At 40.5% G+C, this 19642-nt stretch overlaps 2 protein-coding genes and 1 long non-coding RNA gene across 4 annotated transcripts in view; 2 read left to right on the forward strand and 1 right to left on the reverse strand.

Annotated features, from left to right (window-relative positions):
• The first annotated feature begins 1378 nt into the window (after nt 1-1378).
• LOC124051207 lies at nt 1379-6849 on the forward strand. The gene is made up of 4 exons (XR_006841788.1): nt 1379-1556; nt 2915-3215; nt 3970-4039; nt 4693-6849. It is a non-coding gene; the product is annotated as an uncharacterized LOC124051207 (long non-coding RNA).
• Nucleotides 6850-8551: 1702 nt separating this feature from the next.
• cldn23.1 (claudin 23.1) lies at nt 8552-10389 on the reverse strand. Its single transcript, XM_046374285.1, has one exon. It carries the CDS (start codon nt 10315-10317, stop codon nt 9490-9492), a length of 828 nt encoding a protein of 275 aa, XP_046230241.1. The 5' UTR covers nt 10318-10389; the 3' UTR covers nt 8552-9489.
• A 4007-nt stretch (nt 10390-14396) lies between these two features.
• LOC124051205 (poly [ADP-ribose] polymerase tankyrase-1-like) overlaps nt 14397-19642 on the forward strand; it is a 74888-nt gene continuing 69642 nt past the window's right edge. For both annotated transcript variants that reach the window (XM_046374283.1, XM_046374284.1), the window contains exons 1-3: nt 14397-14966; nt 16430-16545; nt 17374-17482. In XM_046374283.1, coding sequence (XP_046230239.1) covers nt 14474-14966; nt 16430-16545; nt 17374-17482 — 718 coding nt within the window. In that variant the 5' untranslated portion in view covers nt 14397-14473. The remainder of the gene's footprint in view (nt 14967-16429; nt 16546-17373; nt 17483-19642) is intronic.

A 19642-nucleotide genomic window follows, 5' to 3' on the forward strand; every position in this document is an offset into this window, starting at 1 on the left:
TAGTGTTGTGGAAAGCTATACATACGTGCCTATCCCAGCTGACTACGAGCGAGAGGCGGGGTACACCCTGGACTGGTCGCCAGTCAATCGCAGGGCCAACAAACAAAGACAGACAACCACACACTCTTACACTCACACCTAGGGGCAATGTAGAGTAGCCAATTAACCTAATGTGCATGTTTTTGGTATTGTGGGAGGAAGCCGGAGTACCCGGAGAAAACCCACGAACCTGGAACCCTCTTGGTAACAGTGCTAACCACTGCACCACCGTGCCGCCCATGCTGGAAATCAGTAAATAAAACTTTAAGCCTTTGTGGTAGTTACGCTGTCATTTTTAAAAACTATAAATAACCAAACAGAAAGCATACCAAGCAAACTGCACACATATTAGTTTAAGAGGTGTAACCGGTTGCATACTGTTTTTGCTTACTGCCTCACCCAAGACTGCTGCAATTAAATGTTTGATTATGGGTAGGGCGGGGTGTCAAAACTAAGTGCCACCAGTCCATTTAGTGACTGCAACAAGCTTTACTCAAATAATGATCTCCATCCTCATCCAGGTCTTTCTTAGAGACCCCAAGGCACTCCCAGACTGGATATGCAATCCCTCCAGCATCTTCTGGTCTGCTTTGTGGAGTCATCCCCCTCCCCCCTCCAAGCACATTTGAGGCTGCTGGGAATGTCAAGTGTTGGAGTTAGTTTTGGGGTATCAGGTCATTGATTCTGCTCAAAGTCTTGAACAGAATCTGAAACTGAAATTGAAAAGTCTGATCTAGGGATCACCAGTGTCAGTGGGATCTGTCCTTTCCTTACAATCAAGGCACTGACACTACTTTTTTATTTTTTTTCCTTAGGCTACACAACAGATGTTTGAACTGTCGCATGTTACACAGACATGTCCATCGAGTCAGGCGACCAGCTGAGTCTTGTTCTAACTTGCCTCCTACTCCTTCTCCTCTTCCCATCCCCCCACTACTCTGGTAGACACACCTACTCTATATTAGTATAATCCTGAGGGTAAAAATGCGTGAACATGTGTATGTTTAAGTGTAAGTTATATCGTCGTTAGGAAAAGTGAGGGTCCAATTCATGGGTATTTAATATTTTTGCACCATTTCTTTGCCTGTGTCATTACTGCATGCTTATTTCATGGGACATTGTCTGAAAGGTGCCGCACAAATTAAGCTCATTTTCCCAGGAATGCCAGAGCAATGAGTTTTGTGAGTCAGTATGAGTCAGCAATTAACTGAAGCCATACATTAGTCTGCACTGTCCTAGTAAAATGTAAAGTTGCTACATCAGTGACAGCTATATGGTGAGTAAGAGTGTTTATACATGACTCAGTAAGAGATAATGCAGAGGGAGGAGGAGGTGATTTCGTGTGAGTGTGTATTTATGGGAACAAAACAGGCAGGTATTCACAGGTCTCGGTTTTCTTTCGCTTCCTTCCTTATTGTTGCAGATTCCCTTAGTGCAAGAGGAACTTCAAATTCCTGTAGGACCTTTAACACAAACAGTCACAGACACCTGGACGATCCTACTACAAAGAATAAAAAGTGAGTAGATGTTTTTCATTTGTACTTTGTTGCTGTACTCTTTGCTATCCTATATGCCTGTCCTGTCTTGAAACCAGTGTTGAGCACAACCATATTGTATTGGTAGGAAACCTGAACAACCAGATACTTGAGAAGTAAGATAACTTTCTACTGTCACCAGCAGCACTTATTTATCGGTTATCAGGCTCCTGTCTCACGTGTCATTGAATTTTCCTAAGAAATATATTCATGGTAAGTTCCGATGAATGGTCCTGCATCTTCTAACATGCATTTATTTTGCTAGTATATCCTAAATCAGTCTCTGTATACCTAACTTTGTAGATTATTTTTAAAAATAGTTTCTCATATAGAAAAAAATAAAAAAAATCTGATTTTATCTTCAAACAAGATGTGTAATCTTTCAAGTTGTTTCTCACACTGCTGTGTACCTGCAGTTAGGTTGTTACTCACTTTTGGTCATTTGTATATGAAAATTTAAAAGTAAAATATGTTTGAAGGTGAGATGCAACACAGCCCAGCAGCTGACAGCTCCATATTGTATGTTGGCAGTGGAAATTGTCTGCAAAACTACACAGTCAAGCATTACTATTTACATACAATATCTTGTTTTCTTTCTTTCTTTCTTCCTTTAATTAATGTATACTGATAGAAATCTATAAACAGCACTATGTGGTATTAAATATGCATGTTTGGGAATATTAAGATAGACAATCCTCAAATCCCATCAGGTTGGGATGATGTAAAATTCAGGCATCCTGTCTTAAATGTTAACTACAATCTTTAAAGCTTGCGATTCTAGCATTTCAATCAGGAACATGAAGGCAGCACAGTCTTTGAGCACAGCATGCAATCACTACAGGCAACAAAATGTATGAAAGTTGAAATGCACCAAATAAATTTAAAAAAAAAATCCCATGTGGAAGAATATAGCAATAAAATGTGATGAATTCCCCATGAGGTAAAAGAGCTTATAAAGTACTGTCCACCAGAAAAATATTTTCCATCAAAAATTGTCCTTGAAATCAGTTTACACAAGTTCAGTCAAATCAAGATTGGACAACATAACAAAGGTTCAGCCACTAACACAGATTGAGGGCTCACAGTGTTAGGTCTGACATTAGAGGCTTTTTGCAGCATGTTTGCAATGCTTGTTTTTTTTCTCCATGTTGGGTTAAAGGAGGGCAGCTAATACATGCTTCCAGACATGTTTGACTGAGCCACACTTCAACACGTACATTTGAGCTCTGTGATTGTTTGTCATCTTCCTTCTTGTGTTTCAGGGTGTGGCTTCTTTCCATTCATCTCATCTCTTCTCCATTTGCTCCCTTAATAGCTTGCTTTGTCCTTTCTTCCTTCAGCTCCCTCCTCTGTGATGTCAACCCCTGTCCCTTCTCCTCAACCAAGAGGCATCGACTACAGCCTTCCCACCTGTGGAGAGACTAAGTGCAATAGCCACGGGGTCTGCGTGGCACCTCCTGGTGGTGGCACTGATTTGGTGTGTGACTGTGTCCTTGGCTACCGGGGACAACACTGTGAGGACACTGTCAACGGGGCCCTAAGCCTGCCACTGACCCTGAGTGTGTTGGCCGTCATCTTCGGCCTGCTGATTATGGCTTTCATCTTTGCCAAATTGAGGCAGAAACAAAAGAAGAGCCAGAGGTACTGAAGAACTCAGTGGTGTCCTTCTTGAACAACAATTGCTTTCAACAGAAAAGCTTTTCCATGCTTTGCTTTCTGTTCAAGAGTGCGATGAGAAGAATGACATCAATCTCATCTGTGCATTAAAAAACAGAGCTGGATATGGTTAACTTAGCTTAGCATAATGACTAAAAGTAGAGGGAAACTGTTAGATGAACTGAAATTTTGCTAAGAAATAAGTGCACTATATAGTGTATAGTACTGGGGCAACTAACTATTACGCCAACAAGGAATGACATCACATTCTGAATACATAGATAGCTTTGCAGCAATAGCAAATTCCACTCTACTGGTAGGGATTTCCATGAGATTTTTAAATATTTCTGTAGGAATATTTGCACATTCAGGCAGTAGAGCAGTTCATCCCAAAGGTGTTTGCAAGCATAGCATTGTCCAAAATGTCTTGGTATGCTGAAACATTAGATTTCCCTTCACTGGAGTAAGTAAGACACCTAGCCCATCTCCTGAAAAACAGTCCCGTAAAAAGATGTGTCTGGATACTTTTGTCTGTATAGTGTATATATGTTGTATTTGTTTTGAATTGTTCACTTATTTGGTCAAAATTGTAACTGAAAATTCTGAACAAAACTGCCTGAAGTGGATGCTTATAGTTTTAGATTGTGCATTTGCCTGTTTGGCAGAACACCAGTTATATCAACATGAGATCAGAGTATGTTAACAAATTATTTGTGTGTGTTTTGTTTGTTGTCAACAGGAGACAGCAAACTGAAAAAAATGGCTGCAATATTGCGGTGTAATGAGGATAAATCTCCATTATATCAGAGGTAGGCATCTGGCCATTTGATATTTATTGGGAAATGCTTTCAATTTTGAGAAAGTGTGTTACCTGAGAATCAAGTTTGACAAAATAAAACATATGTAAAGGTATTAGAATTTAATATTGATACTAAACCATTTGATGTAAAAATGACTACACTCACAATGAAGTATGTACTCATGGCAAAAGTGTACCATACTTGAAGGTACCCTGTGAAGTTTTTATTACCTAAAAAGTTTTTCACTAAAATGTATTGTGTGTAATCTTCAGATCTAAACATGTTGAACTGCATTTCCATCATCAATCGACATCTATTTTTTATATATATTTTAATTCCTCCACATCCATGTTTGATTGCTAACAGTCTTCACTACCTTTGTTTATACATGACTAGATTTGTTGGTGCGTTACTGCCACCAACTGTGTAGAGGCAGGATGTGAAATGTACACAAGTAATCATAACACAAAAAAGGGAAAAAACAAACAAAACAGGACTCCATAAGTGCTCCATAGCACTACTAGTGGCCAAAAGCGCCATAGGATACCTTTAACACACCAACAACATGTTACATGTGTCTTCATGTGGATGCCAGAAACTTTTCTGCCACTATAACTGAGATCCCAAAAATAATAAATAATCACTTTCTTCCCCTCCTTCAGGTCAACCATGACACTGTGACCAGTGGCAATATTGTGCTTCCGTCAGCATCCTTCTGCAGCAGCCTTACAATTACACATTTTCTTTAATTTGTGCGTGTGTGTGTATTTTAAAGTATATCTCCAAACACGTGACTCATTAAAAGCAAATATTATGCAAGGAGATCACAGATGAGATCGAGACAAGTAAGGGATGTTTACAGGCATGAGTGTAACACTGGCCTTTCATTGAGCCGTGTTTGAAGCATTGAGGTTTTACGTGAAGAACACAGCAGGAAGCTGTTGACTTGTTTCAAGCTGTTGACATAATGCATTATTGCTGTTCAGCAACTCTACATCAGCATCCATTTAGGTAGAAAGTTTATGAAATATGTATTTTTCATAGAAAATATAAAATAATTGAAAAACATCAGTTTGAGAAAGAAATTTTGTCACTAACATAATTTACATGTAGCACAATCAAAACCCTGTGGATAATGTGCACTATCATTATCCATGAACAGCCACACATTCTGAACATGATGTAATCCAACTCCAATTCACAGATGTTTTCTGTTTGTTTGCTTTTAGATTGATTGTTTTATTTATAGAATTATATAGAAAAATATTGTGGCTGAAAGAAAATTAACACCATTGCTTTTTAAAGCTGGTGCAACCACTTTTATGTTGTGGGCATTTTGACTGTCCGCACATTGACTGACTTTTTAATAGTAATTACTGTCTTTGGTGGACCAGTGGCTTCCTTTAAATACATAGAAAGCCGAGCTGACTGTTATAGTGATAGTGAAAAACTGTGAGTGCTGTGATTATATGCGTAACACTGAGGGAGCAAGAGGAAGAACTTCAGGTTTTTCCTCATAGTAATCCATGTCATACAGGGTAAACCAGGAACCAGACTTGATTGGTTATGAAGAAATGCATGCTTTTAATCAGTTGTGGTCACTGAGATTTTTGTACTTTGTGTACTGCATTATCATACCATCACTTTTGCATTTTTTGCTTTCAGCCTCTTGCGAGATGCCTGTTGCGTTTATTTGTTTCGGAAGACTCAGGTTTGCTCCCAGCTGAAAAAAAAAAAAGGAAAAAGGGGTCTTCAGTTTGTTGAGTAACCTGCAAACTGAGATTTGAGATCTGTTTCCCTGAGCATTGAGAATAAGCAAGGTCAGAAGCTTTGCAAAGTCAGTTGTGTCTGCAGATTTCCTCTCACTTTATCTCAGTGTCCACTTTGTTTCATGCTTGCTGTGTCTATGTGCTTTCACAGTAAATCATGTGCTGCCTAATTGTCAACTTGCAGACTGCCGTCTTAGTGGTCCTCCTACATGATGTGCTCTTACTGATGAATCAAGTCTTAGGAGCATTGCCAGTGTTAAGTGCTTTTTTTGTGCTCTTTTTTAAATGTCTGTTTCTTTAGTACATTGACTGAATAACTACGCTTTATATGTTTTGTTGTAATTCATGATTCTCAAAAGCATTAGCAAGATGCATAAAAGTTTCTATAATCTCATCTTCCTCTCTGTTTTTGTCTTTCCACAGTAATTCATTTATCATGTGTTGAATCACTGAGTGTGTCGGGGTTAATGAGTTTTGGAAATATACAGCTGTTTTTTTTTTAGATAGTGAGAAAAGTATTGCTCACCGTCAAGAGAGCTCTTCAAGGCCTGTTCTGCATTTGCAAAGCAAGTTTGGTTATAAAGGTAATACTTAAAAAGAAAAGAAATAATAAAGTACATAGCAGTGGTTGCTAGTAAATAGCATGCAGCAGCAATCTTATTAACAAAGGTGACTAAATAAACACTACAAGCTATCAGGCTGACAGTTACATCAGCCTGGCTTACAGCTTAAACAATACCGTGCCAAACATGGATGACAGAAAAGGAATTTAAAAATGAAGCAAAACAGGATCTGGAAAGGCGTGCACATATATTTTAGTTTTGGGTGCTTGAAATAGCTCGTTCTGAGGGGATAAAAAAGACTTACACATTTTTCTCTCAAGACTAGTGATGGTCATTAGTGGGAAAAATAAAAAACCTTTACTGGAATTAAAAAACACTGTTTAAAATGAGAAATGCCTTTACTTCACCTTTTATATTATAAGACAACAACTTTACTGCACTTACGCTTTTTTGTTTTCACCAGCTTTCAAATAAAAAGTACAGACACTCATTGACTCGAAGCTTTGTTTCTTATGGTCTACATGACAGGAAAGATTTTAAAGGCTGTCACTAGAAAAGTAAAGATTTTCCCCTTTTGTTCTAGCATGAATTATTTGCAGCTCTTTTGGATGTTACATGAGAGACAAGGCTCTTTCCCTTTAAACACAATGCCAAACCATTAAGTTGTTCTTACAAGCTGCTTTAAGGTGTCAGTGTGTATTAACACTTAAAACAGGCAGCTGTCTGTGTGTGATGTGTGTAAACTAAAACATGTATCGTTGTCTGTGTAACTTGTGGGATTAAGTTACACGGACAGCATCGGCTTCAGTGTTAACTAAGCTCAACAGGAACTGAAAGGCTTATCTGCAGTAGTACAGGCTAACTAGTCTTTTTAATGCTGGCAAATAAATGAAAAAGCTTACTTTACAAACAGAGAAATGGGCACTTAGAGGGTAAAACGATAATGGTTGCATTATGGGAAATGTAGGAGCCAGCACTTCAGGAGCTTGAAACAACACAGAAACTAAAGGTCAGCTTATGTCAGCCCTCATTCGCACATTGTTTTAAATTCATCTTTTGTAAGTCTACCAACTTTTCAGTGTAATACTAAATTCAAGCATCACGCCCGAATATATTATGTTTTCCAGTGCTGGTAACATTTATCATTACATTTATCATTCCAAACCACTCATTGTGCCACACTCATCTATCGTCACCCAATCTGTCTTGTATAGTCATTGTTTGAGTCAGCTTATTATAATAAAAGAAAACATTGCACTTGTCTCAAAGTAAATCTCAGAACCAACTACAGAACCACTATCGCTCTCAAACATGCTCCTGTATTTACCTGTAGAGGTGGTAACACACTGTTGTCACAATCGACTGTCATTATTGTTGTGTTGTCATAATGTTAAGTGAACTATTTCTTGAGTTGTTTCAACACAAGTACAGTAACGCTATGTCTACTTGAAGAGTAGACGTATAAAAGCACAAAAACTGCTAACGTTTGCTTTAACTCAGTTGTTGTTGGCTGCAGAATTCAACAGGTCCTGCTGCTTTGTGGCAGGCCAGTTTAACTACAGAGGGCTTACCAGGAGCCATAGAGGGACAATTGTTCACTACAGTGCAGCCTTGTTTGTGATGTTAGGCCACTTTGAACAGAGGAGGTAATGTTGTCAGACAAGATACGTAAAGAAACCAACCTCTCAGACTGGTCAGGCTACATTTTCTGTATACTTATGACTGAGCGGGCAGGGTGGCAAAGAAAGAAAAATAACTCTAAAACATAGTCTGTCAGTATGTGTTTAGTGTCCATAACAACTTCTGTCCTTTTCTGTCTGTCTGTGACACAGCTGAAAGCCATCACTATGAATAGCTGATGGAATATGCATTACTTTGCTTCTGTAAAATGTTAGATTCACTTTTCTGATGCATTACACACACATGACATTTTTTAGGTGTTGCACAAGATTCATCAGACACATTTGATAATATCAGAATATGGTTGTGAGCTGACTTTCCCTGCCGCACAGCCGAATAAGCCTCCATCAGTCTGCAGTCTTTTTTTTTTGTTTTTTTGCTTCACTCCTGCTCTTCACAAACATGTCGAACTTATGACAACACATTTAACCCCACTGCGCTGACATGATTTTTACACCAGCCAAGCAAAACAAAAAGAGTAAAGATGAAGAAAGGAACTCGACCATCTGTTTTTAGAAAACACAATGCACATTTAATACACAGCACTTGTATCACAGAGCATTTAGAACAACGTTGATCCTCAGGATGCTTTTTTTTTTTCAACAGGTGGCCCATTGTCTTACAGGGTTGGTTATAATCGTAAAGTGCATAAAAATACAGTATTCGCACAAAAATGGAGGAAAAAAAATTGGGCAGTTTACACAGAAAAAAAAAATGCAAATGCTTCCTTAAACATGACTATTTACAAATGGAGTTCAGCATCAGCAGAATGTGAAAGACAGCCACTTTAAATTTCAACTCGGTATCAATTTTCTTCAAAACAAAGTAGGTTTTCTCTCTATCTTTCACTGTTACAATAATACAGAATGCCTTCACCTTCCATAACTGCTTCATGTATAGGCATCTGGTGTATTATCATAATGTCAGCGTTAATAATAACCCAACTGAGCCCATAAGAAGTCTCATTTACAGTCACATCAAACTTCAGCCATGGATCTGTCACTTTTTTCACACTATCATAGATGTCTGAAGAATCACTTCACTAATGATGAAACACTCTCTTACTCAATTGGCCTTTAAAGCTGCTTCACTTAACTGTGAATTTGCAGTAATTTCCCAATTTTTAAGTCAGCCTGTTTGTTCTCTGAGTACGACTGAAATATTTCCACAGTGTTACTTTATGGCCTCATAATAATTCTACATCACTCAGCAATTAGTGTGTGGTCACTTTAAAGTACTCATGTTAAGTTCTCCAGAATATTACATATGGGTACACTTTGACTGACAGTGGACTAGATTTGTGATGTTATGAAGTCACTGTCTAATTACCATGGGTTCTTCTTAGAATATTTTCCACCCTCAGCCCCTTTTACAAATGTCCATCTTGAAGTTGTTTCCCTCTCCTTTGGGGTGTTTAGTGCGTCTCCAGATGTGGGTTACCTGCGCCTCATAAGTCGGCATCGTAGGGTCTGCCGCTGTAGGAGGTGTTGACTGACCGGGCGGGGCTCTTTGCCCTGGGGAAGGACACATCTTCATCCATGGAGTCCTTGGAGTACGGCACGCTGCTGCTGGCGCTGCTCCTGGAACGGTTCAGGTTTGGGACTTCAACTCGTCTCGGCGGCGGCTTCTGGTGGCTGAACCGGGTGCCCATGACCTCCTCAACCCGTCTCTCCCCTCTGTTCTTACCTCCGCAGCAACGGCAGATCCCGATGAACATCACGAAGCCGCCCAGGACTTCGAATATCCCTCCGATGTAGCCCAGAACGATGCTGTAGCCGACTTCCACATCTGCGAGCGGGCTCACCGAGGAGATTTCTCGGTGGATGTGGGTGTACCAGGCGATGGGTATGATGGTCATGACGCCCGAGAGGAAGATCAGCAGTCCGCCCAGGCCGGCCACTGTCCAGTTAGGCCTATCTTTCCAGCAGCGAACACCCGGGATGGCCACGGCCAGCCCGAGAAGAGTCACGATTAGGGAGGCCACCATCAACCCCTGGGCGACCCTGATGATCTGGTTGCTGAAATACGTGGTGTCCTCGAGGTTGCACTCATCTCTCGAGCTGGTTGAAGTGGCCCTGCAGATGTCCCATATGCCTTGCTGGATGAACTGGTCGGACGGAGTGTTGGGGATGTTGTGGATGGTCCTCCAGTTTGGGGCCACGGTGGCGGTCAGGTCCAGGATCCAGCCACAGGGAGCCAAAACCATCCCGAAGATCAGGATGCCCGGTGTGCGGAGGGACAACCGGATCCACTCGTCCGCTGATCGCCCCGGCATGGTGCTGCTGTTGTTGATGTGTATGCTGCTTACTTCCAAACTCGCTAGTGAGTTTTGACAGCAACAGCTGGTCTTAAAAAACAAGTCTGACTGAAACCTGGCGGTGGGCGGAGCTTTAGCCTCACCTGTCTGCCTCACAGTCCCCAAATAGGACAGGTGTGGCGCGCCGTGCGCAGCCAGACGCGCAGCTCGATATCGTCTTCTGAAGCAGCAAAAACGAGGAGATGAGAGTTTCGGCGAAGGTTTTTATCATGCAAATATGTGTGATAAAGAACAAGAAAAAGATCTGCATGTTTAGTCCCAGGAGAGGGACGCGCCTTGTCTGCGGGCTCACGTTTCTGTATTTATACCCATTTGTCACTTCACCCAAATTGTCGTGGTTCCTTGAACTTGATGTCTACAATGAAAGATTTTAATAGCCAAATACCGTTTTAATAACTTAGTTAAAAAGGATAAAGGATAAAAGACTTCAGTGAAACGAACTCTGTGTGCATGGACTAGCATGTAATCAAACAAAATACATGATTAGTAGTAGCAGTTTTCCCACTGATGAGCCGTGGCGTGTGGGACTATTAACAATGTGGTGAGGGGTGGGGTGCAATTAATAAAACAGCAATGGGACTTTTTAGAAATATCACACTTGAAGGCATGTGTGTGATTCCCTTTACAGTGTATTAAATATGACTTAATAGTAATACACCTACAAGTGCAATACGGACTTCTCTCCTGGACTACCTCACACTAGCACACACTTGCACATGCATATTTATGCTGCACATGCTAAAACTGGCTTCTTTATTTATTTATTTCTTTTCTCAGAATGTTTTTTTTTCTTTTTATATATATATATATATTCTACCTATTGCTCCTGGGACCTGAGTCCTAATTTCATACCATAAGCGTGTAAATGTGAGCTGGTATGACAATAAAAGTTCCTTGATCCTTGATATTAAATATGACATTTAACAGTGTGGGACTTGGGCCTCGGCTGAGGAAAACATACAGAAGTCTACATTTAGCATAGCACAGTCAGAGTCAGAGATGATGTTGATGGCTTTGGTTGGAAGATGTCACCGTGACTCTGTGGGAAACATTTTTGGTAGGAATGTGGTTCTGCAGGAATTCGCTCCTGATAATAACTCAAATACCTTTGTGCCTCTTTGTATTCACAACCTCTCGCCTTCAATCAATTTTCTATTTGTGTGTACGTCTGTTTCTTTTGGTTTATCTTGCTTTCTCTCTCTCTCTCTGACTATCCCTGCTCTTTTGGAGGTTTACCCTCCCAAACCAGTCTGGTAATCCAATGAAAGTGGATTATTCAAAAAATGCTAATCAAGTCTCTTCAGGAGGTGAGGTTCACGGGTACATGTTAATCATGCTCAAAGCCCCAAACATGAACAACTCTCACTGCATTAATGTACACATGGAGAGTGAGACTCGCGCCCTGTTTTCACAAGCTATCAACTTTTTCACATGAAAGTGATTCAGTTTCTAAGAGCCTGAACTACCTGAGAAAAACTGATGATACCCCCAGAGAGCGCATTGTTGCATTGGTTGCGTTACCATTAGTGCAGCAGTTCCTGTGTCTTTTTTAATGTGTGAAATGTACATAAGACTTTATATCTCATCTACCTCTGAATCTACCTCTCACCTTTTTGCACTCTGAAAAAATGTTATATTCTGATACTGTTTTTATTATTATTTATTTTCATACAAGTGCCCTTCAGTGTATTTTATTCGATTTTTATACCCAGTATTTTGTGTCATTGTGTGTTTTACTGTATTTAAGTATACAGGACTGCTATGACAACCTAATTTCCCCTCATGGATGAATACAGTCATCTATCTATAAGCACATCATTGCCGTTGACTGTACAAATTCAAACAGTCGCATGTTCTTGAAGCCATTGGGTTTTATTTTGTTTTCGTTGTTTTTCAGGCCGAGTGTGAGCTTTGACACACAAAGGACAATTAAAAGAAGCATGCGAGGTATGTGAACCTACCAAAAGGAGAGAACTCGGCATTCTTATCTAATGAAGCCATCTTCTGCTGAATCATTGTTGTATCAACTGTCACATGTGATCAGCTGCCACCTTACTTTACACGTGACACAAATCAGAGAATCTTTTGTGAAACACAGCAGTACATTTCCATATCTAATGGACTACCACAAGCGGTACGACTACCAGTACAACACAGGTGTATGTATTTTAAGGTGCGAAAATTTCACATTAACAATCCAGCAAGACCTCAAATGAACATAATGTGTCTGTGGTAATTTACTGGCTCAGTGATGACTTCCACTGGCTGTAAGGTTGGCTTTTTAAACACACCTTTAAGTCTGGACTGGAAACAAAACTTGAACAGCCTGAATGTCACAATGATGCTGCATGCTTTTTATGCAATCTACATCTACAGTTAAATTCATCATGACACTTCTATTCACATCCCATTTCATTGCACAATGCTTTTACAAGGCTATAACTGATGGATATGACTCACGGAAACAAAGTAGCCTGTTGTTACTTACATACAGTACCATTCATTCAGTGTGATAGGTGACTCCGGGTTGTCATTTTCCATATCCGGGGCCATCATTATCAATGATTTGTATGAGCATACAGGTAATTTGTACCCCATGTATGTCAGTGTAGAATCCCCCCTCCTTTTTTTACTTGAGAAATTGTTTTTTGTGTAAGCACAGCACAAACATGCTTATGCACAGAAATGGTGGTTGTAGAGAAAGATCAGAGTTGCATATCTGGAGTTTTCATCATGTTTGTGCAGGTTTTCATCTGGGATCTCAGGTTTCTTTCTGCGGGGTGTAGAAGTGCAGCTCAGATCAAGAAAACTACACATTCAATAATATGCAGGAACTGGGGTTTTGGTGAGTAAAACAAGCCTGTTTCTACACACAGATATAGATATAACCTTGAGATTTCTGAATATAAATTTATAGCTTAATTTGATTTAGCTTGAGTGGAGATCAGGCAAACAAAGCTAAACTAAACTTTGTGGTAACCTGTCAATGAGTCAAGACAGTTTATCTAAGTTTTACAGTAAAATAATATTTCTTTGCAAATACATACATTACGCAAATTAAAAAAACAGTGAAATTAGCTGCTGATCATTGTAAAATGTTTTTAAAAAAATGTTTAAAAATGTGTAAAATTTCTGTAACTGCATGAAGACAACCAGAAAGTTTAACTTGCTTATGTATTTTTAATATGATTGTATAATATATGCTAGTTTTATACTAGTTTATACATACTATATACCAGTTTAGTGCCACATACTGTTCTGTACATCATTGTACAGTTTGTCTGTCCTATACCTTTTGTTTCATGTTGTATCTTTACTAAAATATCCTGACCCACTGTTAACGAGTGATGATCGTTAACAGTGGGTCTTGTGTGGCTTCTGCGTTCTGGAGCTATTACCAATGCTCTCCACCAGATGGCGACATTGTATTCAATCAGGACGGCTTATATTACACAACAGCTCCACTACATCACATTGTACCAAAACAGATATTTTCGATGTATTTTGTGATATTGTTAGTCTGTACCTAAAGGTTGAAAAAAAAAAGCAAACAAATTTACTCAGCAAAGTCGAATGACAAATTTTTATTATGTCTGCCAATTTTGTTGTTGGCAGACATAAGTTGTTACAAAAAAACCATAAACTTGGCAGCATCATCAGACACTCTGTGCCATCGAGCAGGTGCAGCCTGCATAACCACAAATGACACTCATAAATAGGAGCAAATTTAAGATGCGAAATATACACATTTTATTTTAAAAGTTAAACATAACCCTAATCTTACTAGGCTCAGTGGGCTCCCCCTCAGAAAAAACAAGAGGCCACATTGTATAGGATATGAAATCTGTAATTTTAAATAAATGTCGATAATTATATGCCTGTCATATCTCAGTAAAGCTTTATTAAACATATTTGAGGATACATCCATCCATCCATTTTCTATACCGCTTATCCGTCAGGGTCGCGGGGGAGCTGGTATTTGAGGATACAGTCCAAGGAAAATGCAAATTAATCCAGTAGCTCAGGCTGAGCGGAAGTTTGACTTTCCTGTGCAGGAAATTGTCAGCAGTGTTTTTGTTGCTAGTGGGGACCTGGGGACTGTTGTGTTGTGAAAATGGCGACGCCTCGTCGCTCCTCTCAGCAGCAGCAGCCAAACTCCCTGCTGTCCTCCCCGCCCCGTGGCTCCTCTCTCCCCGGCACCCCGTCTAGCTCTCCGCTGGCACCCGCCGACGATGTCGCCTCGTTTCCCCACAGAGGCGCGATGGAGAACGCGGCTGACGGTGAGGTAACCCCTGCCTCTCCCACCACTACCTCCCCAGCTATGGCCCTCGCCGCCAGCAGCAGCAGCAGCAGTACTAGCAGCAGCGCTAGCTCCCCGACCACTACCGAGGGTAGCGGGACCAGCACCGGCTCTACGCCCGACTCGGCTAGCGGTAACCTGAGCAGCAGCGGTAGCAGCAGTAGCGGTGCAAACGGGGCTTTCAGGGAGCTGTTTGAAGCCTGTCGAAACGGGGATGTGTCGAGAGTGAAGAAACTCGTGGATGCGGTGAATGTGAACGCTAAAGACATGGCAGGACGCAAATCGACACCCCTGCATTTCGCTGCAGGTAACCATAACGAAAATTACCGCTGAAGGTCTTGGCAGAGTCCTGCTGGGCAGCCGCTTGTAGGGGGTTGGACTGAGTAGCTAATAAACACACAGCCGAACGGGGCCGTTAGCTTGTGTTTTACCACAACAGTTTTCAGGATGATTTTAGCAGAGAAGTTTTGAAAATGCACCAACAAAGCAAAACAAAAAATCTCAGTTAATTTTCAAAAGCATTTAATGTATATCAGTCACCCCGTCATGGAGCTATTGACCATTGGTCAGATGTTTACTTCCGCTGTCAAATGTAATTCCCCCAATTCTTGCTTCTGGAGAACAAGGAAGCCTTGTTAATAATAACAAGATAATAATAATAATACAGGGAGGCTTTGTCCTGCTTTGAGGATATTGAGGATACCTGCTTTGCCTTGTAGTTTTGTAATTTCCAACAGTGCAGAAACAGCACCTTTTGTATTGCTGCCATCCAATGTTACAGGCCTCTTTTGCAGAAATCCCAAATAACAGACCATAACAACACCACAGTTCCCCTGTTTGAGTTCCTGGTGAAGTTGCATTTCTACAATACTACTAGAAAGAAAGATGACTTGCATTTTCAAGTTTGGAAATTGTCTTAAAGTTATGGATAGAAACACATAAAAGCAAAAATAAATCAGGGAAGGGCTGATGTTTTAGTTGTAGCTGCTCTGTATTTGGACAGTTACGTTATGTGCCAGTAGATGGGTGCAGTGTCTGCAGTAGCACACAATACAGCACTGACAAATCCCTGTATACACAAGAAAATCACATCAAGAATTAAAAACAGTGGCCTTTATTAACAAATATTAAAGTCTATGGTATTCCTTTTCTAATTATTTATCTGGCAACCCCTCAGCCAAATTGCAAAATGCCCAAGTAATGTTCAGATTATGCAAAAAAAAACCTCCAAAAAACAGACATATGTAGAGTATATATTAAGTGAGATCTACATTTGGGTTGTCATATGTCATGTAGTGACAGGTCTGTGGCAGGTTATCATTACCATAAAAAGCCCCTCTTGGTTACCTCAGCAGGAGGGAGAAGTCGGAGAGAAACTCAGAATTAGTTAACAGCGTGTTGACAGACTTAAAGTTAGTTCTCTTTATGGAATGGAAAAGCCAGAGTTTCCCTTCATCTCTAGCTTGACAAACTCTTTCTGAAATAGGGCTCAGATTATCTCAAATGTCACTGCATGTTTCTCGTGAAGACACAACACGCTTCACTTGTGCATTACTTTCCTAAGCAGCTGCTCTGACTGCTTCTTTAAACAAATGAACAAAATGTGCTAACTGAAAACAGAATTGAGTGTTAATTAACATGAAGTAGGAGTGGGACTGAAAACTGATGCAGCTTAAGTGAAATTGCACATAAATTGAACAGCATAAATGTACCTTTAACTACAGACTTCCCTGCTCACTCCGCTTTCTGCTCTGTCTGATCTTCACTCAGGTTTTGGACGGAAAGATGTGGTGGATCACTTGCTTCAGACGGGGGCTAACGTGCACGCGCGGGACGACGGGGGTCTGATCCCGCTTCACAACGCCTGCTCATTCGGTCACTCTGAGGTGAGACTCCACACAGCAACATTTTGATGTACAAGTATGTTGATTTTTGTGTTGGGGGAGGGGGCGGGTAGCTTATCTTGCCATTGTTTTGCACCCTTTTGGGTGACACAAAGATGAAAAAGTGTTGTCCACTATCCTGCCTGAAATAAAATATCAGCTGGAGAGAATTTAAATGATTGCTGCTGTTAAAAAAAGTTGGGGAGACAGTTTTGTGGACAAGAACTGGTGTGGTGGTAAAGCCCAGACTGGATAAAGGAGTAAACTGCATCCAGTGTTATGAGAACAAAAGCTGATTCTGTCCAAACTGCAAATCGGCTCTGTTTGCCTTTAAACTAAAATGTGCACAGTCAGCTTGAAAGATCACACTGAGGCAACCTGAGCTCGGTTCTACTTCCAAATTCTGGTCATGCCTATGCATGATGATGATGCTGTGGAATATCTGTAACAGATGTTTCAGATGCTTTTGTCCTAAAGGCCATTAACCACAGTGATCAATCTTCTGTTTACAGTTTTGGATGTTTTAGAGGTTCTTAGAGCTTTCTAGGAGAGCGCTTTGTCTCCTTGTCAGAAATGTGCAGCGGCAATGCTACCGCATGGCTGCAATTGTGATGAGAGCAAGCACTGCGCAGAGTGAAAACAATCACACAGCCGCTACATGACTGAAGATGTGAAAGAGGTCATTTGCTTGTGCCAGGCTGTTGACTGCTTACACCAAACCACCAAAGAGGCTTCACAACATCACTGTTTGATTGAGGTTTACCAGCTTGAGAAGGGAGAAAAATCACCAAATTAAAGTGTAAATGCAGATGTTCTTTGGTTTGTTTTCAGGTGGTGTCCTTGCTCCTGTGTCAGGGGGCCGACCCTAACGCTCGAGACAACTGGAACTACACGCCGCTCCACGAAGCGGCCATCAAGGGCAAGATAGACGTCTGCATAGGTAGGTGCAAAAACACACGCAGCAAATATAGCAGGTTAAATAAAGACAAGAATGTGTATCGTATGTGTAAAATGTTTTGCAGGATGTTTGCTGATATAGTGAGTCAGTATGTTTATGAGAAATTATCTGGTGGCATTTTGAGTTTTAATTTTGTCAAATATGTTTGCAGAGATAATGCTGTGGCAAAGTTTTAGATTTTGTGTTGGTTTTGAAGTATAGTGTTTGTTCTCCTCCAAAGTCACAACCTGGAGTTCAGTATAATGGCACAGTAATTTTAGAAACTATAATAAACCACCCACAGCCTGTATGCTATTATTTTCCATAAAGCAGCAAATAACCTGTAAATTGCAATTACTGGGTTACTGCTTATTCTTAAGCCCACACAGGGGACATAAGAGCATTGATTTATTTCTGTCTTACAATATATGAGCTCTAACCAACGCAGTTTTCATTTTAAGAGTAGAACAGCACCACAGGCTCAGTTCAGGAAGGACATCCGCAGCAGCAGTTGATCTTTAAAGGTGAAGTGAATAATAGACAGGCTGTATTACTGATCCCTCAGGAAAATCGAAAGTAGACAAGATACGCCCCAGCACGAAAAGTGTCTGAGCAGTAACCCCGTAGGATAATTTTTATGATCTCAATGGAAAAGCATCGCTCAGTCTGAGTGGTAATAACACAAATGACTGTGATGATGGTTGGCGTTCACCTTGCTGCCAGCGTCAGTCTGGAGTGCTGAGAGCAACAAGGAGGGAAAGTTGCTCCAGTCATGTTGATTTGTCCAGTAGTTGCTGCAGAACCACTTTGGCTTGACTGACTGCATAGCAGCAGAGGGCTCTGGTCTCCGTGCACAAACCTCACCTTGTTTTCAGGCCAGAGACTATTTATTGATTTATCAATAATTGTGAATGGCACTGAAATTGAGGTAAAATAATTTATCATTGTTTTCTGGCTTCATTCATCTTGGTCTCCTGCTGTTTTTCTGTCTGTGCAGTGCTTGACATTAAAAACAGTCAGCACTTAAGAAAGATGGGAAAGCTAGATATCAGAGAAACTTCACTTTTAACTTAAAACTTTACATTTAGACACACCAGAATATGAAGGAAGGATGTAATTCAGTGTGATGTCATGCTGTGTTATTCTATGACCAGCTCAATTTTTTGTTTCGTAAATTCACTCAGGATGTCTGATTTAACAGCCTGACTGCTGTGTGCAAAAGAGAATGTCTCACTTGATTTATTTTTAGCTTCCTACCAGCTTGTTGTCATCCCTCAATGGGCAAGAATGACTCCTACGAAGAGATTAGAGAATTTATATTTGTCTCCTACTTAGAGTTTTCTCTTAGGTATGAAAGAAGAGAGTAAATATGATAGCAAAATGAACTCAAATTAAGACATTTAACAAAAATAAATGTGATGCAAAGTGAAACGCTTAAGCTTACTATAAAAAAGCTTACTATATAATTTTGTCAATCCGTGCCTGCTCATTTTAATGCCTTCCAATCTAAGTTATCAGCAGCTTGCTATAGCAAGATCTCTTTTAACGACATGTCTCTAATGGCATCCTGTTGACAGCTGTATAAATAAATGTATTCTCATTGTTTTGGGTCCTCTAATATGACTGCTAACACTGCTTTTGACTTTGTCATGGTTTCATCTGGGGAATTTTGACAGCAGGACTTGAAGCTTTGCGGAGTAAAGCTCTTCTTTTTATTCATTTTTATGAATTAAACCTACTCTGATGTATTGTCACGCACGGGTGGCGGTTGTCACATTGAAACCTGCAAGTCTGTGGAGTTAAGAGAGCTTGTTGAATCCCACTTGGAAGGGAAAACGTCTGAGGGAGTTTGTTGAAACAATGCTTCATTGTTCTTACATGATGCCCGTCTTCTTGGAGCTACAATCAGGAGGCTTTGGAGGGAACGGGTCGTGAAGAGGATGTTGGGCCCACAGTTTAGTTGCACTCTACTAAAAGGTCCTTGTGACACAGCCTGTCATCATGCACTGCTCTGGTTATCCCAATAGAAAGCATGATTCAGCTGTGTCATGTCTTAGCACTTCCACCTTCTCCAGCTATAGTTGGACAAGCAGATGGTTGATAACATTATTTGGTACCACTTCAAAAGGCAAATATTTTCAGGTCACATCAAGAATTCATGAG

This window comes from Scatophagus argus, chromosome 20 (genome assembly GCF_020382885.2).
Source record: "Scatophagus argus isolate fScaArg1 chromosome 20, fScaArg1.pri, whole genome shotgun sequence".
In the NCBI taxonomy this organism is placed as follows: Eukaryota; Metazoa; Chordata; class Actinopteri; family Scatophagidae; genus Scatophagus; species Scatophagus argus.